Source organism: Saccopteryx leptura, chromosome 2, assembly GCF_036850995.1.
Source record: "Saccopteryx leptura isolate mSacLep1 chromosome 2, mSacLep1_pri_phased_curated, whole genome shotgun sequence".
Lineage (NCBI taxonomy): Eukaryota > Metazoa > Chordata > Mammalia > Chiroptera > Emballonuridae > Saccopteryx > Saccopteryx leptura.
The window spans coordinates 120203399-120230562 of record NC_089504.1 but is presented as its reverse complement, the minus strand read 5'-3'; the positions used below and the strand labels follow the sequence as shown (position 1 = coordinate 120230562).

At 33.6% G+C, this 27164-nt stretch overlaps 1 protein-coding gene across 2 annotated transcripts in view; it reads right to left on the bottom strand.

The window, feature by feature from the left end:
- DCN (decorin) overlaps positions 1–26735 on the bottom strand; it is a 37948-nt gene extending 11213 nt beyond the window's left edge. The window contains exons 1-5 of one of the 2 annotated variants that reach the window (XM_066368650.1): positions 26502–26735; positions 21924–22185; positions 9616–9728; positions 1798–2011; positions 991–1104 (exon numbers count right to left, since the gene is read on the bottom strand). In XM_066368650.1, the coding sequence (XP_066224747.1) occupies positions 991–1104; positions 1798–2011; positions 9616–9728; positions 21924–22152 (670 nt within the window). In that variant the 5' untranslated portion in view covers positions 22153–22185; positions 26502–26735. Of the gene's footprint in view, positions 1–990; positions 1105–1797; positions 2012–9615; positions 9729–21923; positions 22186–23357; positions 23532–26501 lie in introns of those variants that run through there. The other variant, XM_066368649.1, reaches the window with a different exon arrangement.
- Between the last annotated feature and the right edge of the window lie 429 nt (positions 26736–27164).

The following is a 27164-nucleotide window of genomic DNA, read 5'->3' as shown; positions in this document are numbered from 1 at the left end:
GGGGTTTTTGTGAGACTTAATAATCTATGAGAGGAAAAATGTGAAAATTAGAACTTATGTTTGGTGACTTGAAGCAGTTTCTGATTCACAAAGACTGACTTACGCACCTCTCCTGGGTAACCTTCAGACAATGAGCTTACCCCCATGACTGTGTGATGACTGCTGCTTAACTGTCTGGCTTTGCTCCAGGCAATAAGTGCCTCCAAGGCAGGTAGTGTATGCTATGCACTGTCCTGTCTCCTGTGTTTGGAACTTCGCCTGAGCAAAATGAGTGTTCAAAACATTTTCAATGAACAACATACGGTAATAATTAATCCACTACTTATCTGTATGCCAGATAGTTCACTATTTGTTTTAATTTTTTTTAATCCAAATGAGGTAGATATTAGTATTATTCTCACTTCAAAAATAAAGAGATTGAGGCACAGATTTTGATAACTTGCCCAAGGTCCCAGAGCCAATTAGTGACAATTTGAAGTCAAGCAGATACATTCCAAATCCACACTCTATCACACACACTGCATCTATTAAAATAAGAGTATAGTCATTGTGGATCCTCTTACTCAAGGAGCATATAAATGAAAAATTTTAAGATGGAAATAAATTCACTACAGATTAGAGACTTGAAGTAAAAATTTTCTCAATTTTAGAGGTACTTTCGTTCATCTCTCTCATTCTCTTTTTAAGCAAAGTACTGCTAAGGCACTCTATCTCTTAAAACAACTGTACTTTTTTCTTTGTGAAATAATGATTCTATTATATAAAATCATCATGCATTACATAACATTTTAGCAGAGACTTTATAGGCAAAAGAGCCCAGTGACCTCTACAATGAGCATAGATGGCCCAGTGGTTACCTACTAGGATAGAGAATTTACTAGAACTGAAGTTGGACTCTTGAGTCACCATTCAAATTATCAAAACAGTTTTTTTAAATGTCAAAGTTTTTGGGTTCATATTTTCAAATTCCTTTAGAGAACTGTCTACCACCTTGCGGGATGGAGGTAATATTGGTGTCAGCAATGCGGATGTAGGAGAGCTTCTTCATTCCCTGGAACGCCCCGTTCTCAATTCCCGAGCTCTTCAGCGGGTTGGTACCCAATTCTAAAAATGGAGTAAGTTCAGAGTTTTTAGACGACAATTTTATGATATTGCAAGTCAGAATACTGTCTGTTTCAACAAGGAATTTAACAAATTTGGTTCAATAACATCTTGACTGAAAAACAAAAGAGAAATTAAAGCAATGCTCCTCAAAGGTATAGCAAAATGGGGTAAAAATGGCCCTTACTGAAACAACAAATAACAACAACAAAACCCATAAATATTTATGAAAAAGTAATAACAATGCAATTATTTATGATGCATACACAGTTTTGCCCAGAAGTCAACAAAAGCAAGTATTTACAAATTACACTTATCCTGGAGGTATTACTTTTCTAAAATACATAAATGTTGTTAAAAGGAATTTGAATCTAACATTTTGTAAGTCAATTATAAAATTAAAATATATTTAATTAAATGCTACTTAATTGCATCCCACATCTTGGACATGCAAGGGGATAACTTCAACTCTTGAACGTTCTCTATATTCTCAGATATCCATGGACAAGAAATAAAGACGAGGTTGTAAGGCAGATTCAAAATCTCATTTCTCCTGGCCCTGCTCCTGACGTTTCTATAAGCTTAAAACATGTAATTTCTCACTAATCTACCTTCCTGCAGCTAAAGTTTACTTGAATTGAATTCTCTTAAGGTGAAGCTTGAATCCTGGTCTTAGAGTTATAAGAATATCTGTACCTATGACAATCATCTGGTTCATTCCATTGAACACAGACTTTCGCACTTTGGAGATCTCGTTCTCATGGGCACGCAGCTCCTGAAGAGTTTTGGGCATTTTTTCTGGCAATTCCTTCAGCTGATTCTTGGACAAATAGAGTCGTTCCAACTTCACTAAAGGTGTAAATGCTCCAGGGCTGATTTTGCTAATTTTGTTGTTGACAAGAATCAATGCCTGTAGATAGAAAACAAAAACAAGCTCTTCTTAATTCCAAAATCCTTCCATGTATGTAAACCAAGTGTGTAGTCTACTCATTATTCCATTCATGGAACTAGCAGAGAAACCTGCAAAGGTGCAAGAAATCAGTAAAGATCACACAGATGTGATTTCTTTAAGAAGTGTATGAAGACTTGAACATCAGGAAAAAAGTGGAGAAAAATATAATTGTATTTTTATATATATTTATAATTATATATAATTATATATATACTTATATATTAAATAATACTTATATATTAAATATAATTTTATATATATACTTATATTATTTAAAAGTATTCATAAAGATTGGACCAAGACACCTGAAAAGTCATTCATTCTCTGGTTTTTCAAACTTTAAGTACATCTTCATTGACTGTGGTCATGAATTTCACTCCAAATGGGTGGCAGCAATTCACACCATCAGCAGCAGTGCAAGCCAATCAAATTTGTTTCAAGCTTCAAAAGTCTAGATAAAATCTGTTTCAAAAGTTTGCCAAATTAGTACATTATGTTGTAGCTGATTGCTTTACTTTGCATTTTCTTGTCACTTGAAAGCTTTAAAAACTTTCCATTCATTTCATTACCATGTACCGTAGTTTCTGGAGGGAAGCGATTGCCTGATCACAATACTTCTCATTTTTTAAAATTTTAATAATTGGTTAGGAGAATAAAGATGTAGTAAATATGATATGCAGAGCATAAATATATGTTTTTTAAATTTTCTTGCATTTTTTTACATATAAAGGTTTCATATGACCAAGTATATTAGTATGTTTTACAACTGTTAAAATTTTTGTTTCTGAATGTTCCAATATAGGAAATTATTCTCATTTGTTATTGCTATACCTATAGTTATTATCAAACGTGCCTTATCAATGATCAGAACCACTGAATCTTATTATTTTAAGTCTCTTTATCAATGAATCCTAATTAACAGGATGATTTTATCAAGTTTTAAGAAACTGGACTTTTGACTGCAGTACACTTATATGCATTTCTGAAAATGCAGAGGAACAAAAAAGGTACTAGAGTAACAGAAAAGTAGTAACTTTCTGTCTAAGAAGGCAGAATATTTTCTTATAATAACAGCAGATTAATTAAATCATGTACATCTTCACATAGTTTACATTATTTGACTAATTAAAACTTATGAGAAGTAATAGATTTTTTTATCTGCTCCTAAAATACGCATTGGTGATTAAAACAAAAATATTATTTGGAATTTCTTAAGATTTTATGATGAATATTACAGAAAGTTAAAAAAGTTGTAAGAGTTTATAAGGCATATAAAATTTATATCAACAAGCAAAATGGGCAGGAAATCAGTAAAAGCCAAAGCTCGAGAAAGATTGAGAGGCCTTGCTATTACTGTCTGTAGAAGAAAATTCTGAAAGCTTGATATAGTTATAAACATGTTTGAAAATCTGTTTATTTCATGTAAAATGTTAAAACCTATTATGTAGAATCAATTTGATGGTGTATTTACTTGTTATTTCAGGTAATAAAATATTACTTCCTTGACTAGATAATAACTAGACAATGCCTCTACCTGTGAATATGGTGTAGTGATAACTGCTGATAAATTTGGGGAGTAGTAAGACATTTGTCCCCAAATAATTCTTTAGTAATGTGGGAATAAAAGTAACATCTAGAAAGGTTGTTGTGAGGATTAAAAATGAAAATGTATATAAAGTACTTATTTGCAAAATTCCTTTCAAATATCATTGATATTTAAATTTTTTAATCCAGTATAAGTCTTTGTTTTTAGAATAAAATAAATTTATAAAATAAAACTGAAAAGCTTGGTCATAATTTGATAAAATTTTAAGGGTTATCAAAATTAAAACTTATCTAAAAGATCCACACACCAAAAAAAGTATTTCTGTATATATAGTATGGCTAAAGATGGGTAAGATTAGTTCCATACAGAGGGATATGTATCTAAGGTAGTGTAGGTATAACAGGCAATGACAAAATGTTGAGATGGGAAAAAAACTGAATAATTACACTGGCTAATAATAAAGTCCAGCTACCAGAGAAGAAGTCAAAGGTGAACCCCAGGTGTTCTGCAGGAAGTCAGCTGATGCAAAGAAGAAAAACAAGCAGAGATGATAATCATGAGTAAGCTTGGAGGCTGAGAGAAGTGGAATTAGAAGAGAATGTGTTGTTTGAGGGGTAAAAAGTGACTTCAGTGTCATTTAATCTAAAATTAAACCAGGGACTCAAAAAGTAGGACAGCTTACTTCTTCAGTAACTAAAGAAAAAAGTGATCTAGCCAAGGAGGTAGAGAGAAGTGATGGAAAAAATGACAAGCAATAGAAATAGGGTAGAAGAGAAAATGGAAGCATTTTCACCACCTTTACCTGAGTAAGTGGAAAAAGGTATAAACTTTTGGTTGCAAGATAAATAACTACTCTGGCTGTATTGTACAATGTGATGGTTATAGTTAACACTACTGTATGGTATATTTGAAAGTTGTTAAGAGAGGAAATCCTAAAAGATCTCATCATAATGAAAAAGTTGTAATATCTATATGAAGTGAGGGCTAGTAACTAATCTTGTTGTGAGAATCATTCTGCAATATGTATGTTAATTTTTTTATATAACTTAAACTTATACAGTACTATAAGTCACTTATATTTTATTAAAATTGAAAGAAAAAAATATGGAGCCCTGGCCATGTAGCTCAGTTGGTTAGAGCATTGTCCCAACATGCCAAAGTTGCTGGTTTGATCCCTGGTCAAGGCATATACAAGAATCAATTACTTAATGAATGCATAAATAAGTAGAACAACAAATCAATCTCTGTCTTTATTTTTTCTCTCTAAAATCAATCAATAAATATTTAAAAATTAAAATAATGGAAACCTGAATTTATGTGTAAAATTCTCTCCAAAGCCACTTAAGCAGGGTTTACACTGTACCAAGTGTTGTTTTAAGAAATTGGATAATGGCTATTAAATTTATAGGAAATTACTAGTAGACATTAAAGCCAGACTGCTCCTGAGTTTAGATCTCAAGCTTTGGCTCTTATTTACTTTGTGCTATGAGCAAGTAATTCAGCTTCCTGTGCTGGGTGTCCTCATTTGTATGAAGGGGTTATCAAGAGTGTCTACCATGTAAAAATAGTTATAAGAATTAAATAATCTGACTAGGGGGTGGTGCAATGGATACAGCATCAGCCTGGGATGTTGAAGACCCCAAAGTCTCTGGTTTGAGTGCGGGGTGGTCAGCTTGAGCGTGGGATCATAGACATGATGCCATCGTCACTGGCTTCAGCCCAAATGTCACTGGCTTGAGCAAGGAGTCACTAGCTCAGCTGGAGTGCCCTGGTCAGCTACATCTATGACTTGATGCTTCTCATCTTTCTCCCTTCTTGTCTGTCCCTGTCTATCTGTCTGGCTCTCTCTCTTGCTTAAAAAAGAAAAATTAAATAAGATAATGTATATAAGGTATTAAGAACAGTGCCTACAATATAAAAATTGCTAAACAAGTGTTTTTATTATTCAATTTTTGACACATTTTAATATATTTCTAATTTTAAAGATTTCTATATTTTTAAGCTTCAATTCTTAAGGATATTGAATGATGACATTATAATACTCAATTTATTATTTTATAAAATAAGTATGTAGTTTTTCTACTACATATAAGTGTAAAACTACTTTTATAACATGTACACACAATTAACCAGAGTTGTAAACTTAATCAAGTTCTTAAAAAAGGACATTTTTTCTGTTAAATTCTTTTTACTTTAATCCTTGTTAATTTTCCATTTTTCTCCTTCCTTCTCATTTACGTGTAGCTTTCCTGGAAGAAATTATGATGTTATTTGCACAATCAAAAGGATAGAAACAATCATGAATAAAAGAGTCAGAAAAAAATAGCTGTTTAACATCCTCTGAATGGTTGGAAGCTTTAATAAACTCTTCTTCCAATGTATACTTTGAAGTAAAAAAAAACAAAATTGCCAAGATCATAATTGCCTTAAAACATACTTAGAAGATGTGGAAAAGAAAGAACACATTATTAGAATGCCAGATTTAATGAGAACATCAGAGAAACTAGATATCTCACATTTAAGGATATGAGGAGTTTAAACCAATTATTCAAATTATACTTAAACTCACAGGAGGTAAGATTTAGAGAAAGATAATTTTTCATACTTAAAATATGTAGCTTTAGGGTAAATATATAAAAAAAAGATTTAAAATATTTTTATGTACTGAAACTAACAACATTTAACTTTCATTCTTACCTCTTTTAGCTTATTTTAATGACAGTTTAAATAGTCATTGACAACGTTGTTGGTAGCACAGTTGGCTCAGTCTCAATGAAACCATAATATGAAAGCAGAGAGAGGGTGAGTAGGGGCTCAGGCCCAGGAAGCTATAAGTGGAGATGGATCCCACTGTGCCATGATTTGAAATCTCTAGCTCAAGCCTTATGCCCCACTATATTGGAGCTTGAATCTTTCACTTTAGCCAGTTTTTATTTTTATTTGTCTGCTTCTTATTTTCTTCTATATATCCTTTTCTCTTGCACAAAAATCATTCTTCTCTTCAACATGTTGCTAATATGCTAAGACTTTGTCTCATATTTTCCTAAAACACTAACTAGTAAATTGATATAAGATGATGTATGATTTTTTTTTCCTCTATGCTCATAACATTCACTACTGCTATTATATTGTGCTTGTATTGTTGGATACTTCAACAGATTGACTATACAACTTCTTATGTGCTATCATTATAATTAACTGTTTTATAGAGAATCTTAAAATTTTAAGAAAAAAATAAATCTATGCTTTTTTTTTAAACTCTGGTATATTTTCTCCTAATGCATATATGTTTATTATGTTTTCTCATCTTGGCTATCTGAAAGCTGGTAACTACAACTTGTCTTTGTTATATAAACTCTATAGCATATTATGATGTTTATTTTATTTATATTACATTATTTTCCTTGAACATATATTTCTTATTCTAATATATAGCAGCCAGATAATTTATTTTTATATTTATATTTTACTATATATTAACTATTCTTACTATATAACCCCTTAATTATTTTTAATAATAGTGAAAAGTAATAAATAGTTGTGAAATTAGAGCTTTCTATTTTTATATTTCCAACCTTAAGAATGTATTTCTACAATATTTATCTTCACAGATAGGTAACTAATCACTAGGCAATCCTCTGCATTATTTGAAAATTCTAACTCTTTACATTTTATTTATTTATTTATTTGTTTTTTTAATTTCTATTTATTCATTTTAGAGAGGAGAGGAAGAGACAGAGAGGAGAGGAGAGACAGAAGGGGTGGAGGAACTGGAAGCTTCAACTCCCATATGTGCCTTGACCAGGCAAGCCCAGGGTTTCGAACCGGCGACCTCAGCATTTCCAGGTCGATGCTTTATCCACTGCGCCACCACAGGTCAGGCTTTACATTTTATTTTTAATGTTGAACAAAATTCTGTGTCCTTGAAACTCCACTCAACTGACAATAGGACAGTTCTTTCATCGTATAGTTGAAGCAACAAAATTTAATTTATCTTAAACACAGCCCTTCAAATATGTCACTCATGACCTTTTTGAATGCAATTTAGATATCCACATCTCCATCAACTGTCCTAGAAGAAATAATTTTCAGATTCGTTATCCCTACGATAATCATTTTTTGGTTGCTCAAAGGTTAATGTCCTTCTTAAAATGTCTTGTCCAGGATTAGACTCAATATTTTAAGAGAGGCCTACGAGAATAGTAGAATGCAGACATTGATATTTATTTGGACATTGAAATCTGACATATTTACACTAACTGTGTACTGTTAATTTGACTGGAAACCACAGGTGGAGAGGTGGACTAGGTAATGCATTCTTTTTTTTTTTTCTTTTTTACTTTTTTTTTTTTTTTACAGGGACAGAGAGAGAGTCAGAGAGAGGGATAGACAGGGACAGACAGACAGGAACGGAGAGAGATGAGAAGCATCAATCGTCAGTTTTTCATTGTGAGACCTTAGTTGTTCATTAAGTAATGCATTCTATAGGGATTCTGATGCCTTATGTGAACAGGCAGTACCTTTACTCTTACAGAGGGCTACATCAGCAAAGCTTAAACCTATTTTAGTAGGTTGGTAATTTCTCATTTTTAAGTCACCTTCTTCCAAATGCAGTTATATTTATTCTTTGCCCTTTTTGATCCTTCCTTATATACAGGGAGGCTGACCTCTGGTGACTTCATCACCCAGATGCCTTTGTCCTCTGGCTTTAAGTTAGGTTCAGCATGGGAGACACTGGCATGAAACCAGGAGCTAAGACTACAGCTCCTCACCTCTCTCAAGGCTCTGGGACTCCCTATTTCCTTGAGGCCTTGTGGGCTCGAGTGTTCCACAACACTTTATTGCAGGGGTTGGGAACCTTTTTGGCTGAGAGAGGGTAGGAAATGAATGTTTTATATATTTTTTTCATTTTTTCGAAGCTGGAAACGGGGAGGCAGTCAGACAGACTCCCGCATGCGCCCAACCGGGATCCACCCGGCATGCCCACCAGGGGGCGATGTTCTGCCCCTCTGGGGCGTCGCTCTGTTGCATCCAGAGCCATTCTAGGGCCTGAAGCAGAGGCCACAGAGCCATCCCCAGCGCCCGGGCCATCTTTGCTCCAATGGAGCTTCGGCTGCGGGAGGGGAAGAGAGAAACAGAGAGGAAGGAGAGGGGGAGGGGTGGAGAAGCAGATGGGTGCTTCACCTGTGTGCCCCGGCCGGGAATCGAACCCGGGATTCCTGCACGCCAGGCCGACGCTCTACCGCTGAGCCAACCGGCCAGGGCCAATGTTTTATATTTTTAACGTTATTTTTTTTTATTATTAAAGATTTGTCTGCAAGCCAAATGCAGCCATCAAAAGAGCCACATCTGGCTCACGAGCCATAGGTTTCCGATCCCTGCCTTATCGGTTCCCATTCCTCTTTGTTAAACAGTCCCTTTAGCAAAGTCTCCCCCTGTGGAATGTTTTTAGAATGCCATCTTCTTTATGCTGGCATCCTGACTGGTGGACTGGATATGTTTCCATATACTATAGTGGAACAATGGAGGTAAGTAAAAATCACAATAAAAACAGAGCTACAGATAAGGATGGAGTATGCATAATCTGAAATACACAGATACATATACATATGTATTTATAAATGATTATTCCTTTTTCTTTTGGTTTACACTTATCTGCACCTCTTAGAATATGAATAACAAGTAACAAAAGAAGCAAGGAAATGAAATAATACTGAGATCAATTCATTTTGTAAAGACTTTTATCCATGAAACATGAGAGCAAATTAAGATTCACAGTAGTTTTAAGAAGCAAATACAGAACATTGATGCAATATATGTAAAACATTTTGCTGACTTTTTAGGGGTTAAAGACTGAATACCCCCCCCCATCACCTCCTAAGTAGTAATTTGAATACATACTTAGATGCTTATTACCATATTGTACTCTTGGCCTTACCTAAGCTTTGTTTTCTAAACTACTTGGAGTCAGACCTTGCTACAACTCAAAAATTTAAAAAAAAATGTAAATTCTTACATGAAGGTTCTTCAGGTTCTTAAAGTCCCCATCTTTGATTTCAGTTATTTTGTTGTTTTGCAGATCCAGCAGCGTAGTATCAGGGGGAAGGTCTTTGGGCACCTTGTCCAGACCTACCAGGAGAATAAAAGCAATATTCAGTTGTAAATGGGACACATTACTACAGAATCACAAAGAATGTGTTTACAAAGAAATTATTGTTGCAATGATAGTTTAAAATGTACATTTTTCTTCTTCTAGAAAGTACATCAATTGTTGTTTTAAAATATCTGCTTTACTTTTTCCAAATAAGTCAAAGGATTTTCTTCATAAACAGAACACATTATTTTTTTAATATTAAAAAAAAAATTATAGATTGATTTTAGTGAGAAAAGAAAGAAGAGAGAGAGACAGGAACATTAATCTGTTCCTGTATGTGCCCTGACCGGGGATCAAACTGGCAACCTCTGTGCTTTAGGGCAGAGCTCTAACCAACCAAACTATCCAGCCTGGGTTAAACACATTATTATTATTATATTTTTCAGAGACAGAAAGAGAGTGAGAGAGAGGGATAGGTAGGGAAGGATAGGTAGGGACAGAGAGAGATGAGAAGCATCAATCACCAGTTTTTCGTTGCGACACCTTAATTGTTCATTGATTGCTTTCCCATATGTGCCCCGACCATGGGCCCTCAGCAGACTAAGTAACCCCCTGCTTGAGCCAGCGACCTTGGGTCCAAGCTGGTGAGCTTTGCTCAAAGACCAGATGAGCCCGTGCTCAAGCCGGCAATCTCAGGGTCTCAAACCTGGGTCCTCCGCATCCCAGTCCAACGTTCCATCCACTGCGCCACCGCCTGGTCAGGCCACATTATTTTTTTTATTATGTAATTACTCTTCTTCATAAAAGAAACATATTTTGTAAAGGTGTGGCTCAAATAATTAATACACAGTATATTATTTTTATTGTTCTTTAAAAAGTTATTCTTTTGATCAGTGATAAGTGCAAGTTATTTGTAAATCTATACCTCTTTACATATATCCTGTCAGTGGAGAGGAGCTTTAGCCAAAACATCAGTGAAAGATCCTTTTGATTAACCTAATGCTGTCACAGATTTATATTTAAAATTAAAATTATATAAACATTAAATGCATCAACAGCTTGAAAATTTATTCAAACTTTTGAGGGTTCTTTCAGTTTTAATTGGAATGCCAAAACAACATCAATTTAGTTGATATTTTATGATTGATAAACATGTGGCTAATTAGAATAAAATGAACTAAAATCGTTAGTGTGGTTTCTCTAAAATATAGTATATGAAGCATTTCTTTTGCACTTTAAATTTTGGTGTAAATAAGTTATTGATTTTTGTTTAAAATGTAAACACATTGAATAAACAAATGTTCTGAGGTATTAAAATGTATTTATTCAATTAGATTTATAAGGATGAACAGTTTTTATTCAAAAAAATTACATTTAAAATAAGTTCTCATTTTGATTGCTAATGGAGAAAAATATTAAATTATATATCTGTTTTTCCTTTTTTTTATTGACATTGTTCCATATTGATGGATGTTACTCAAAATTTGAGATTCTATTAATTCAAATTCATGTGATTATTTCTCTATTTTAATATTGCCTAACATAAATCAGAAATGTTTTTCAACCTTTCTATCATATCTGAAACATGAAATACTAAAGATCGTTCTTTCATTCATTCAACAAAGTTTTATTGAATATCTCCTAGACAGCATCAATTTATTAGGCCCTAGGGACAGAGCAGGAACAAGACAAAGCTTGCTCACATGGAAAATATAATTCAATATAGAGTTTTCGGTTTTTTTAAAATGTTGCAATGGGAAGAAGATATCTTTATGATTTTTAATCTTATAGATGTGCGTACAGGTAAATTATCATGGTAGCCATAATTTATTTTCATGAAAATTAAAGAAAATGTTTTCTGAAATCTCCTGCTCTGAAAAAAGTCTAATTTCAAATTTAGTGATCCACAGTTATTTTAAATGTGAATATTAAAAACAGGTGATTTTAAAATGCATAAACTTTATTCCAATATAATGCATAAATTATATATATTTCAATAAGTCACAGAAACAGTTGATAGAGAAATAACAAGAGTGAAGTGTTTTCAAAGATGAACACCAAACCGACAGAACAGCTAACTGGTGGGAGGATTATTCAATTACACTATGTTATGATCATTATCATTTTCAAAAATGTCAGTTTGATGATTTTATGCCATTAGGAGTGGTAGACTTCTGCCAAATCTTTTATAATTAGTGTTCTCCAACCAAGAAAAGGCACATTTTCTTTCATTTGAAAAGAAGTAACTGTCTACATTTCATCGTTACTTCATAGGCATCTTTCTTAAAGTCTTAATTTTCACTTATGCCTACATTTATATGTTGTTGGACTGAAATCTTAGTGACCCTCTTAACTCTTGTTCAATGCCAAAGTGCTACTGAATTTCAGAAGTGAAGTGGAAAAATGATATATGTGGATGGCTGACAATTTTGATTATGTTGTAGATTTTATAACAACAGGAAATGCTTGGGGTAAATGAAATACCTTTTTATTCTGAAGATTTAGCATAAAAACATTTTTAGGCTTGTAAATTTTGTAGTTCAGTTCTTAGAAAGTCATTTGAATGATCAAAATTATAAACCTACAATCTTCTCTGAAATACTAGTAACTTCATATCTACTTGGGGGATTTTACATATTGCTATTTTATTATTAAAACTTTATGTAGCTTTAAAGTTTATAAAAAATAAAATAAGTTATTTTTTTGACTTCAGAACAATTCAGTAAGAAAGGTAAGGCAGTATAATAAGTTTATTTTTTTAGATTACTTTTAGAAAGGTTTAATGACATGAAAAAACTCATGTTGCGAGGAGTGACAAAAGGCACACCAGAAGACAATTCTGCCGGCTTCCAACAGGCTGCTTTTTCTGTCCTACCTATGCATAACCCAACAAGAATTGCTCTGACAGAAGACCCAACAACATGGTGTACATTTAAGGGCTAGACACTGGACTGGGGTGTTAACTAGCTTGCTTGACAACTATAGGCAGAGTATAATAGGGAAATTATCTGTTATGAATCACAAAGGGAAGAACTGCTAAGTATGAGCTACTCTATGGTTTTCAAATGCTGATCAGGTAGAATCTACAATAAAATTCATATCAGTATATATCAAATTCAAAAAAATATGGCAATCTGGTTAGTTTTAATATAAATTATCACACACACAACACAGACACACACATATACACACTGCTTTCATTTTAAATATACCGTTTTTAAAAACATGATTCTAACAGCAGATTGCAAGTTGTTGTTATGTTCTTGGGTTTGGTTTTGACTTTAATAAGAAATTTACTTATTCAACATTAAAAAATTTTTGCTTGTCCCAGAAATTAGGGAACTTCTAAGCTAGTCTAACAATCTATTTTCATGGGTAAAAAAACAGAAGCCCAATGAAGGTAAATGACTTACCTGAGGTGCTTCCTAGCTAAACTAGACCAAGACCAAGGTGGTATGGGTGCTCACTCTACAACTACTCAATGTGCCATATATGCATATAAATATTCTGCATGTTTTTCAAAGATGCCGATCAATCCTGTCTCTTGAACATACTATGCTTATTTTTCACTACTCATTTTTGTTCTTATAATATATGTCTATGGAATACACCACCCACTGATTTTATTTTACTTCCATTCTAACAATCCTTTAGAGCAGTGGTAGTCAACCTGGTCCTACTGCCCACTAGTGGGCGTTCCAGTTTTCATGGTGGGCGGTAGCAGAGCAACCAAAGTATAAATAAAAAGATAGATTTAACTATAGTAAATTGTTTTATAAAGATTTATTCTGCCAAACTTAGCAAAAATCTGACATAAGGTACTTGATAAGTAATTATTATTATATGCTTTAACTTGCTGTAACTCTGCTTTATAAATTTTATAAAGTTACTTCTCTACTTTATAAATCACCATTACTGTGGAACCGGTGGATAGTTAGAAAATTTTACTACTAACAGAGATACAAAAGTGGGCGGTAGGTATAAAAAGGTTAACTACCCCTGCTTTAGAGCATACTCATTATCCTGTTTTACAATGTCTATCCTTACCAACCCAGATAATGAAGACCTCTTCCCTCCAGACTCCTTATGTATAAGCTTCTGATGTACCATAATGCATTTTAGATTTCTTTTTTTTTTAATTTTGGGTAAGCAGGGACAAATAACTGTTTTTCATCAGAGCTTTGATCTTATCACATTACACACAGGAAGTAACTTTTTGATTGACTAATTTTAAAATCATAATCTGTCCTTCTGTACCAGGGTGAACAGTTTAGGTCAGGGGTCCCCAAACTTTTTACACAGGGGGCCAGTTCACTGTCCCTCAGACCACTGGAGGGCCGGGCTATAAAAAAAACTATGAACAAATCCCTATGCACACTGCACATATCTTATTTTAAAGTAAAAAAACAAAACAGGAACAAATACAATATTTAAAATAAAGAACAAGTAAATTTAAATCAACAAACTGACCAGTATTTCAATGGGAACTATGCTCCTCTCACTGACCATCAATGAAAGAGGTTCCCCTTCTGGAAGTGCGGTGGGGGCCGGATAAATGGCATAGGGGGCCGCATGCGGCCCACGGGCCGTAGTTTGGGGACCCCTGGTTTAGGTCATGCTTCGTAGTCTTTTCCACTATGTTTTGTTACAATCACCTCTTCACTGCTTTCATGAGGATTCTTATTATTACTCAGAAGTATTAGGTTCCAACTGATTTTAATAATTATAATTTTCTTTCTGATTCTTGGCTGCCCAAGAACATTTTAGAAACAAATACTACTACCAAACATATCATCCTCATTATTGGCACCTAAAAATAGTTCCCACTTTCTTATGTGTATTTGATATATTTGTGAGGGACCTTTTGTTACTTATGTATCTAAAAACGACTGCCTTCTCTGTTCCACATGGTGACTGATTCAGTGGTAACAGTTTCTTTACACAAGATATATTTCTCATGTTTCTTGTGGAGAGGAGATGATTATAACTTTTGGAAGGAGAAACAGATTCTCAATTATGGATTAGTATTGTCAAAAACAAACAAACAAGCAAATAAATAATCCTGAATCTAATTAAGCCTCAAGATATCTCTTAATTTACAAGAAATAAAGAGGTCAAAAGAACATACTAAAGTCTACTAAAGAAATGGGTTCAACAAACTTCCAATTTCTTCCACAAATAAATTGCATGAAACAATGAGGAAGTATTGATGACCCTGTAGTTTAACAGAAATACGAGAGCTACTTAAGTTATTGCAATGTATGTACTGCATTTGGACCCTATTCGCACAAATAAACTGTAAAATAAAACATTTATAATATTTATAAGATAATTTAAAATATGTAGTATATTGAATGAATATTTGTTGATATTAAGAATTTATTTCTTTTTTTGGTTAAGAAATATATATAAATCTAAGTGACTGGGTAGATAATTGCATTATTCAAAGATGACATTAATCATATCTCCCATCCAATCTGCTCTTGTTCAACACAAACTTGTCCCAACCCCACCAAAAACTGGTATCAAATTCCCCTCCCTTTGAATCTGGCCTGGCTTCATTCACAATGTCTCTATGGACTAATGCAATGTGGTGGATGTCAAATAGCATGGTTTTTGAGGGTAGGTCAGAAGAAGTTGTACAGCTGCTATCCAATTCTTCTGGAATGCTTGCTGTAGCCAGAGCATATGTAAGAAAGAATTCTGTCTTTGCTGAGATCACCATCCGGGAGATGCCACCTCAGGCATTCCAGATGACAGAAAGCAGAACTCTCAGGTAACAGCAGCATCAACTACCAGTCATGAGAAGGAGCTGTCTTTCTTGGGTATTGGGCTTAGTCCAGCAGCCCCAGGTCTATAGCTACAGATATATCTGACATACAAATGCATGGGAAACCCAAGTGAGAAAAATTTTTCTGAGCCCTGTTCAAATTTTCTGTATCTTAAATCATAAATAAAATTATATTTTTAAATTGCCAAATTTTGAGGTGATACTTATTCAGCAATCCTATTAGCAGCAGAGTGGCTCCCTAAACTTAACTATATTTCAGTGAGTATACTTTAACACGTTTCTAAAGTTTCCATTAAAATGTAGTTATTTCTGAATAATTTGCTCTCCCAAGTTCTGTAAAAGAAACTTTATTTTCTTTAAAATAGGGTTATTAAAGTAAATAAAATTCTATTTAAGACATGAACAGAAAATGATTTCTTAAATAAAAGCTTATTAGTAAAAAGAGTCTTGCTTTTTTTCCCCTAGCTGTCCTAGTGATGAACAGCATTGGTCAATTAGCCAATGTCAGCAATCTGCTAAACATCTTGTTGGACAAAGGACAGGTTGTCCTAAAACAGGCTTTTATTTTTCTCCCCTGCCCTGTGGCAAAGATCCAAATTCCACAATTTATTCTTGTTGATTTCCAACAAATTGTAATTCTGACTTCAATTTAATAATTAAGATGATGGTGATACATTTCAGTTTTGGGCATATAACCAAAACAATATGCAGATGTCCAGCCCCATCAAAATACTTGTCTGCTCAAGGCATGCATTTTTCCTACATGACCTCTTAAAAATGGCAATTTGACTGTTACGATAGTTGGATCAGGCTTGAGAAATAGAATATTTTACCTTTAGTTAGATCTCCCAAATAAATTTGAGGGAAGTTTAAGCTTCCTTTTAAGGTCATCCTCAAGTTGTAAAACAGAAGTAGACAAGCCCGGAAGTTACCTCAAAACAATCCACAGTTGAAGTTAAGGGTTAATTTAATCTTGAGTATTAATTATTGTGTAGCCTGTTACAAGGCTTCCTCCTTTTTTTTTTTAAGACTGAAATGCAAACTGGTTTAATTCTTCTTTATCTTTATTTTCAAGGAAATATATAATCTTCTTGCTACTCTTTTGAAGGAGAAAAGTTAAAACTAAAGGGTCTTTGCATCCCCATTTTTACCTAGGGAATTCAAATTCTGGCTAACCTATTCCATCCTGTCCTTTGGAGCCAGGGATGATCTTACAGAGGAGAATGTATCACAGCTGTGGTCTAACAAAGTGCCTTGATCCCACACAGCTGCCTCTTTCTCCCTCCTGGGACTGAGAAGGAAACCAAGGGTATGTCAGTTCTCAGTCAAGTCAAGGAGACAGAAGCTTCCTTTGAAGAGATGACTTCCTCCTGCCCATACTTAACCCTTTGAGTCAGGAGCCCAAGTTACCTGGGTTACTCCTGAGCATTAATTACTCTTGCTTCATCTGAGGAGCTATCATTCTCCACCCTAATCCACTACTAATTTAGGGAGCCCACTGGGAATGCTCTGAGCACAGTCTCTTTCTTATACCACATCTTGGAGTTGCCATTTTGATGCATCTAAACTCCTACCGAGGGTCACCCCACATCCTTGCTGCTACAGAACTAGACATAAAGCATGAAAGCAACTGAGCTTGGCAGCATTTCTACTCTCTACAAAACAGCCCTAGTTCATTCTTCTGGATTGATTTCATGGAAGTCTAGCAGTTTCTTGAATTCATATAGAAAGTTTGCTTCTGAGAAGCTAATTACACCAGACAAGGGACAAGCTGTACTATAGTATGTCCTGAGTTGTGACCACTGATAAAAATGTCAACAGTTGAGAAAAATAATTAAAAAAAAAAAACTTTTTCATGCAGTTTAAAAGTTTGATTATACATTTTTTTTCTGGAAAAATTTTTTAATTAAAAGTTCTTTGCAATATGAGGTACATTGTAGGAAAAGTATTTGTTTGTAATGATCTTACATGACAAAATAAAGCCTTCCACCTTCTGGCGTTATTTATACAGAGCTAAGTATGTGGATTTGAGTCTTTTATGATTATAAAATAGCTTAGTGCTTCATTGTTCTCCACTCAACCAAATCGATTTTGTTCAAAGGAATAGTGTTTGGAGAATACTGAATTGTTTAATGATTGCACAATTTTCTAAATCTTGTCTATTTACATTGGAGTTGATGTGGCCCTCTTTGGGGAGAAGAGACAGAAGATGCCATTTTGTATCTAATTTGACAAACCATATACTTATTAGAGATTCTCAATTTCAAAAAAAATATTATTTCAGAAATAGCCTCATATTATTAGCCAACTTTGCCTGAAATGGTAAACTGAATGTAACAGTTATTATAGTAAACATGTAAAAAATGTTTAGTCTTACCTAATGATGCTATATTCCTATTTATCAAAGGAGAAAACAGATGTTGAAAGGTTCAAGGTTACACATAGTAAATGGTAAAGCAGGACTTGAATTTAAAGCTGTTGAACTATATAATCCAAGTTCTTCTCATTATTAAATAATCCTAAAAGTATAATATTTTTGAATCTTATTCGTAAGAAATTCATCGATAACTATTACTTTAATTTGGATAAACAACATTTATGCTTATTTCAACTGTAAGGGCTGATCTCCTTTTAGCAATAAAATAAAAGTTCTGACCAAATAATGTCAATTGCACAGTCGATCCAAAGATGAATGACTAATCCAGAGAACACACAGATAAGGGTGACTGTCTTCCTTCAAGATACTAAGTACATAAAACAGAGCATCCAGTCACAGGATCAATATTAGGACATTTTAAAATTTTTATTCATTGGTTTTAGAGAGAGAGGAAGGAAGAGAGAGAGAGAGAGTTAGAAACAGAAACATTGATCTGTTCCTGTATGTGCCTTGACTTGGGATCAAACCTGTAATCTTTGGGTATTGGGACAACACAAAGCAACTGAGCTATCCAGTCAGAGAAGAGGCCATTTTTAAAAATATTTGACAAGAATGAGTTGCAAAGTGAGTTTATTATTTTAAAGTAACCCACCAGTTTCTGAATTTACTCTTACTACATTTATCTTTATATTGTTATTTTTTTGTAAATGCTATAATTAGGAGTGAATTGTTTTATGTTTTAAGAAGATAGATAAAGAAAAAATGGTATAGACCTCATAAAAGTCTGGTTCAAATTACAAGCTGAATTGTAACACTTTCAGCCAAACCAACTTGGCCAACATCTATGGAGATTTCATTACTTCCTCAAGTAAATTAAGACATACATTTACTTTCTCCATATTCCATGCTCATCTGATACATTAGAACTAAGAATCCAAGGAGTCAATGTATCTTCCTAAAGGTCTCAAGTTTACCCATGGAATAATTATTTAATTTTAATTTCATAGTTTTTCATTTTTAGCTTTAAAAGAACTGTTTAAAAAACAGATTTTTTAAACAGAATATTTTTAAAATATATTTTAAATGTTTAATATTTTAAACAGAAAATTTTTTAAAACTTTGTCAGAAATAACATTTAGTGGCCAGAATAATCAAACATTTTAATAAAAAACATTGTTTACATATATATGTGTGTCTGTGTGTGTATATATGTATATATGCATACATATATATATATTGTGTGTATATATATATATATATATATTTTTTTTTTTTCAATGATTAGAGAGAGAGAAAGAAAGAGAGAAAAACCAACTCATTGTTCCTTAGTTGAGCTGTTTGTCAAGGTATTAATAAGTGGACAAAGAATTTTGTCCTTCAACATTGTAGCTTCTCTCTGCTAATTTAAAGCTCTGCCAAAGATAAACCTAATGAAAACATTAGTCTTTGACACAGATAAGCATTTACATTGCTTATCCCAAAGCTCACAGAATTTGTTCTTTATTATAATAATATAAGCTTCATCTTCAGACCACTAGGGAACTTAAAACCAAAAATAAAATGCATTGCCTTTACTGTGTATATTTGCCCATTTCTTTTTTATTGCTTTTTTTCTACATTTCTTTCATCTTTTACTCTATATAATCATCACACAGAAAACATGTTTTGAACCTCCACTATAAGTCAGATACCTCACACATATAATGAGCTTTCAAAGACTGACTGATTTTTCTGCAGATAAAGATGTCAAAGCTGTGAATAGCTTGCCAAAATCATAAAGTGAACAAGTTAGACAGTAGTTGAAAATGTGAATACAATGTTTTTTTTAAAGACAAATGGATTGATCTTACTTCTAAAAAATATTTTTTCACTTTGTTTTATAACTGTCTTACCACTATGTATTTTCTGTCTTAGAAATATCTGATCAACATTTTGATGTCATATTTAAACATGCATCTGTGAATGAATAAAGACAAAATAATTTGGATGAACCCACTGGTTGTTGGAACTCAGTTAAACATGGTTACCCCAAACAAATCATTATTAAAATTTTAGCTACTTTTTTTTTTGAGTCAGTACACTCTGGGATGTTAGAAATAAGATAACATAGGAAACATTCTCATCTAAAAACAAAAACAAAAAAAATAAACAAAACAAAACAATAAGAACAACAATGAGACTATCATGATACACCTAAGTCTACGAACCTTGATGTTTCTTTACTAACACTGCACTTTTCTGTATAGTTTTGAGCAATAGGCTTGGACCTTTTTTATAATACAAAATTGGAAAACTGTTTCAATGCTTTTCTCAGAGTCAAACTTTACGGACCATTTATCGTGCAAGCAGAGAAAACTATATTTATGGGAAAATAAAACTTAAGTGACTGAACAAATCTTCCTCCCTTAAACACATCAACACTTCACTGTTGATAATATGTGGTGAGAGTAATCATGAAGTCTTTTAACTTTGTTCAGAGGCAAAGATTTGACTTGCATCACATTTCTTGGGAACTCAGCCATTTTACTAACGTCAGAAAAAGTTCAACGCTAGTATATCCATCAAGTAGTCATTCCTTTGTTCAGATAGGTTCAACCAAATTTTTTTCCTCTCTAAACCATATTCATGTAATCTCCAAATGCATATAAAAGTTTCTTTTGAAATTGATAGTAATCTATCTCTCCTGTATCAATTATACAAGTCAAATAAGGAATATTCACTACCAGTAGACTATCAGACTCACAAGAACCGGGACCATATCTGTCTTGGTCATTCCTTTTCACCAGGAGCTAAGAAAGATCTGAACTGTTGTGGCCTTTCCATTTATTTGATGGATGAATGAATGAATGAATGAATGAATCCAGTGGGATTATTCTATAGTCTTCTTACAGCTTTTGATACACTTTTTTGGGTTTCAAACGGCTATGCAATGTCTGTCAGTATTGAAGAAGAAGCTATCTGAAAGTGTTTGTTCTTCAGTTATTATTTAAGATATTTTATGTTTTCCTGGGTCCCTATATGTAGTTTATTCTAACTGTAGAAATTAGTGCAATTTTTCCTGCAAAATCCTGCTAGAAAGCATGTTTGGAAAAAATATAGGGATTCTGAAGTGTCCTGCTATGCTATGGTTTCATCCACAAGGAAATGCATCAAGGTAGATTCATTCAGTGAGTGTATTTCTTTCTTTCTTTTTTCTTTCCCACAAGAAAATGAACCAAAAGAAACAAGGAATGTGAATCAGCTGCCATGTAAACAAAATTCATTCCCTTTTGGCCCATGTGCTGGGACTTCAAACTTTCTGGAGATTTATCTTCTGAGTGTATTGCTCTCAAAATTCCCAGACCAACTTTTACTTGAAAAATAATAAATCAAACTGTACTCACAGTGTTTGGGCTAAAGATATATGCTCTGTGAATATATTGAATATTTACCTCAAATCTTAGTTATAAATATTTACTTTGAAACTTTCTAAAGATTATAAACAAGTAGATTATAAAATACCAATAATAAAGGCAAAAACTAAGACCCAGAGATTAATGGTATAGTTTGGTATTTGAGAAATAATTTATGTTCTCAAAGTATACATATTTTTCTTCTGATAACTCTGCATACTTTACAATTTCATAATGTTTGAACTCTGTTGTGTGGACTAAGCCAAGAATAAAGAGGTTGCCCAGGTTTTCTTAGTATTTAAGATTTCACACAAAAACAATCATCAAATTAAAAGAAACCACCAATCTGAATCACAGAACATAAAATACTGTTTTCTTAAAATTTTATTTTATAGAATGGGGATCACGAGACTCAAAAAATAAATGTTTTTTTAAGTGACTTGTTCAAGACTGCAGCTGTGACTTTTAATAAAAAAAGAAGGAAAAAGTGTCTCTTAACCTTGAAGTTACTTCTTTCTATCCTGCTTTGCTTCCTTTACTTCTCATTAGGTGGCACTGTCTCTCACATTTGGAAATGCAGAGATTAAAACTGAAAGTGCTAGACTCCTAGGGAAGCCATTCCAGGAATATCACAAACAAGGAAGGCAAAGAGAGCCTGCAACCCACTCACCCAAATCAGAACACTGGACCACTCGGAGATGGCATTGACAGCGGAAGGGACACACTGGTCCCATAGGCTCAAGAGGCACGTAATCATCAGGAGGAAGGGGCGTTGGTGGGCCATCACCAGAAGCCTCATCTGCTAGCAAGAGGTCATAAAAGTCAAATATGCTTCTCTGTTGAAACGGTCCGGCCCAGGAAACTTGAGCAAGCAGGAGGAAGATGATAGTTGCCTTCATGGTTTATCTTATGTATTTTCACAACCAAGGAACCTTGAAAACAAGCAAAAGCTTTAGAAGAGTAGCCTTGCCTAGTTTCTAACACCTCATAGTAGAGTAAGCATAGAGGAAAGTAAGGAGTAAAAATAATAATAATTTATTGTTAGGAAACAGAGAGTTAAAAATGTATTTAAAAGTTGATAAGGTACATTACAGACTAATTTTTACAGCTATTTATTGATGAAAAAACTTTTAATGTATTAATTAAATCTGCTTGTTTTGAATTTTGGTTCTGGATGAAGACAGCACACCTATATTCACATCAATTACAAAATTGTTATAGATAGATCATGCGGAAATGTTCTTTTTTATTAATTAAATTTGTTGGGGTGATACTGGTTAAACAACATAATTATATGGTTTCAGGTACCCAAGTCTATAACATATCCCTGTACACCATGTTGTGTGTTCACCCCACTAAGTCAAGACTACATCCATCACCATTTTTCTCCCTATGCACTCCCCTCCCTCACTCCCTCAAACACCACACTGCTGTACATATCCAAGAGTTTTTTGTTGTTGTTGTTGTCCTTTTTAGATCAATCCTTTCATCCCCTTCATCCAGCCTACTGACCCCTACAGCTGTTAGCTTGCTCACCCAGCCCTCTGACCCCCGACAGCTGTCAGCTTACTCTCTATGTGTAAGTCTGTCTCTATTTTGTTTGTTAGTTCATTTTGTTCCTTCGATTTCTCAAGTGAGTGAAATCATATGGTACTTGTCTTTTTAATGCTTACTCAACCACAAGCCATGCCACAAAGTTTTGTCTATACATCTGAAAGATCTCTAATCCTTGCCTCAGAAATATCTCTGGAAGCCAATCTTATCTCTCCATCCAAATATATTTATCTTGGTCCAGGCCCTTCTCATCTTCTGAAACTATGGTAAGGGCTCCCAACTGGTATCTGCCTTGAATATTCCCTCTACACCAGGCCATCTTCCACTCTGCTTCCCAAGTCATCTCCTAAAAAATTCTATTTAATTGTATGACTCTGCTATTAGAAACCTTTTGTTGACTTCCATAGCTTGCCAATAGCGTACGTAAGACTGTTCATAATTTGGTACCTACTGATATTTTAGCCACATTTCTCTCCATTTTCTCTTCACTGCCAGTCCCCACCTCAACCCAGACTCACTCTCAAAGCTAACTGCCACTTAAAATACCTACCTTATCAGAGTGCTGTAAAGATTAATGAGATAATGGGCTTCCCCTGTGTTTTCCCTCGCTTAACCAGGCAGGATGCTGCTTTCTCCCTCTTCTGTGCTCCCAAAGTCCGTTGCTCTTACCTCTTTTAAAGAACTTATCACATACTGTAATTTGTTTTGCGTGCTTGGTTTACCCCCAACTCCCCATTAGAAGATGTGCTCCTTCAGGGCGTGTCTTAGTATTCTTTGTTTTGTACTCAGCCTTGCACAACATTCGCACATAAATGACTCAGTTAACTATCAAGTTATTAACGCATGCTATTCAATTCGTGCTAAGCAGTCTGTCAGTCTGGTTTTTTAAACATAATTATCTTTTTCTCAATATCAAATTTCTAGCATAAGAAATATATTGAACTGAAAACCTCAAACTTGGTAAAATCAAGATTCACTTTAAAAAATAATTCTCTTGGATAGTTTCTCAAACTGGTCATTTTAAATGAATCAATACACACATATGAAAAATCTCAAATGACTTTTATATGAAACATATTATTTAGATTTACCTGGAAGGCTATTTTGAAAACCAAAAAGTACAATTTTGACAAATCCATGCATTATTCATCCATTAATTCATTAATCATTTATAGATGTATACATCTATGTTGAACTGATTGTATAGCTGGCTGAAGTGAACTAAATAAAGTTACTAAATTTTAAGAAATCTGAATAACAAAAATTAGTTGATCATGTAAGGAGCAAGCAGTCTATTTTTGAGTTGATATATTTTAAAATCATATTGAAACTGTTCTAAATATTCTTAAAACATAATGCAGATATTATCTTTGGTCCCATTACTCTACTTTGAATGGTGCACATATAAAAATCCAAATAAAAACTGCACATTTGTAATTGGAATTAAATAACTGTTTGGAGTTATTACCCAACTGTATCATATGCAAAAAAATAAAAAAAAACCAATCTTTGTATGCCCTAACCTTAATGTATCTTCAGGAAATTTTTGCCTAGATTCTCTACAGAATAAATAAATATTTTTCAATTTTTTATATAATTGTCTCTTAGTTTTTTTTATTATTATTGTTATTACTGAAGTGTGTCCATGGCAGCACATATACAATATGAGCTTGTGGATTTTCATTTAAATATGCTTCTAAAATGATCAGTCACACGGCCCCTTTAAATTCAGTATCAGGTTTTCCCTAGGAGCCTATTCCCACTCCATTACTGCAGAGCCTTTTAAGGGAGACCCTATTGTCTTGGCAGTGTTCCCTTGGACTGGATCTAAGGGAAGGATTTTCTGTCTGTTTCACATTAAAATGCAAAGTTTATGGTTTACCACAATTTTGCTAGCCTTGCATATTTAATGTCTCACAATTTTAGAAGAATAATGAAGCAAAGTAATTGCAGATTTAATACATAGCAACTAGAATTAATGCAGATGTCACGTTTTGATCTTTTCTCCAGAGCAGAAAACGCCTGGTTGTTTCACTAACCCACAAAAAGGAAATGGTGAGCATTAGCTCAAGGAAATATTATCATTTCTATCTATTTACTCTTGTCAAAATGGTGAAATTCTCTACACAAAATTCTTTTTGGTTGAAGCTGAATGCAGACGGGCAGTTCAGAGCTGCCATTATTTCTGTGTGTGTGTGTGTGTGTGTGTGTGTGTGTGTGTGTGTGTGTGTGTGTGTATTTTAACCCTGATTTTCCTGGAGAATAATACTAACATGTCCAGGAACTTTACACAAATTCCTCTATGAACTAACTTCTTTTAAATTAATGCCATAATACTTGAAGACTCAGCATCTTAAAATGATTAATGTAGGCAGTTGATGCTAATGATTTCTTTAATCATTTCCTTCTTTCCTGAAGAAATCAGAAAAATAAAAAAACAACAGCTGCCCACATAGAAACCAGGCATGCTATTCCTGAGATGATAGACATTCTAAATTTCATTAGGTTGTTTTAAGTACTCTCAAATGTATGATTCTTTCCTAAATGCTAATTTCTAAAAATAATGTCCTTATTTCAATAAAGTTCATTGCCATAGTTTATAAGTATTTTATCAAAAATAACAATCTCTGGTTTCTTAAATTACTTCATCCCATTAATTTAACTATATCATTCAATCAACATTTGTATGATGTCATTTATGTCTGTGGAGTGGCTTTCAAAGTCAAAATTTAACCCTCAGGAGATCAATGAAGCTGTAAGTGCAGAGCAAAATTACAATCCCCCAGCACTAGGAAACAAAAAACCTCAATAATAATAGAAATAATTTTAAAGTAAACAATACACATTTATCCCTTAAATAAGGGCTACTATAGGAGATAATTGGTTCTTTCTGGTCAAAACAGCAACTGGAAGAAAAAAAACCACAGGTATTTACATAGCCAGGAGCCCACTTAAGTGTTCATCATGTTACCCTGTTTTGCAATTAGAAAGAAAAATAACCTACATCCTCATTTCGTAGTGAAATATAGTATCATAATAAAATTTTATTTGTATTGATGTTACTGACAGGGTCTCTTCTTTACATTTAAGGAAGTATGTAGCAGAACGTGCTATTATTTTAGTTAGGTCTTTAATAATCAGCATAAATGTTTTCAATGTTTATTTGCACCTCTCTGGTGATAATTTCTATTCTTTTCTAGGTTGTAGAAATATGCACTAGACTTCTACAACTAACAGCAGAGTTCACTTCTCTTAGGTTTTAAAAGTTTTAAAATATACAAGAATTCAGGAAGAAAATAAATCTTAAAATACATAACGCAACTACAAATAATATGCTAGTCTTGAATATCTTTCTATAAATACATTCTAAAAAGCTAAACATTTCATTAGTACAAAAACAAATAAATAAATATAGATAGTCATGGTGTTAGGTCATAGATTTTTAATAAACATTGATTTTTTTTTAAATTTGCAAGAACAGAGAAAAAGAACTAAAACAATGCATTTAATCATTTAACCAGATATTTAACTTCTGTTTTCAAGCAATACTTTTTTAAATGCTGCATAAAGATTAAAAGTTTAGCACAATTACTTTTTCTTTTCTTTTTCTCATCGAATAATTTCTATTTCTCTCAACTTGATCAAAGTTTTATTAGTCTGTAGCAGAGTTCAGGACAATTATTGAAAACCATACCTTTTAATCCGGGAATTTGCCACAGGAGCCCTCAAAGCTGAGATGTAATTACACTAAATATTCAGCCCAAGCAAAAGAGTTTGCAGGTGTGGAAAGGAGGAGGGGGTAGGTGCTGCTCTGTGCCTGTCACTAGGTTGAAAATCTCCTGCGTCTACTCCATAGCCCAGATAAAAAATAAGGTTTCCCTCAATGAACACTACCCGGCTGACACCCACATTAGATCATATGGTAATGATATGTCTCTTGTATTGTAGCCAGAAACTTTATTGGCCTTTTTTACTCCGCATTTGCTTTATTCCTTTTACATCTGCTTAAGATTCTAAACTGCTTATGTAGAATAGTGGAGAACCTTGACTTAAAATTTGTTTTATTGTGTCGATTCGTGTCCCTAAAATATTGTAACTAAAGGGTTTGCTTCCCCACCCCCATCCTAGCTCCAGTATCCACCCTTTCTAGCCTTGTTCATAAGGAACGTTTATTATACTTCTGAAACGGCAGTTTTTCTTGCTTTCAGGACATGTAAGTTCAGCAGATGGAATGAAATGAATCTTGTAGCTATTTTAAATGTGGTTTGTGAAAATAAATGAGTAGCCTTATGTGAAAATACTCATTTGGATTCTTACTTGCCTTGGGCTGTTTGCAAATTCAAGTACTGTGCTGTGG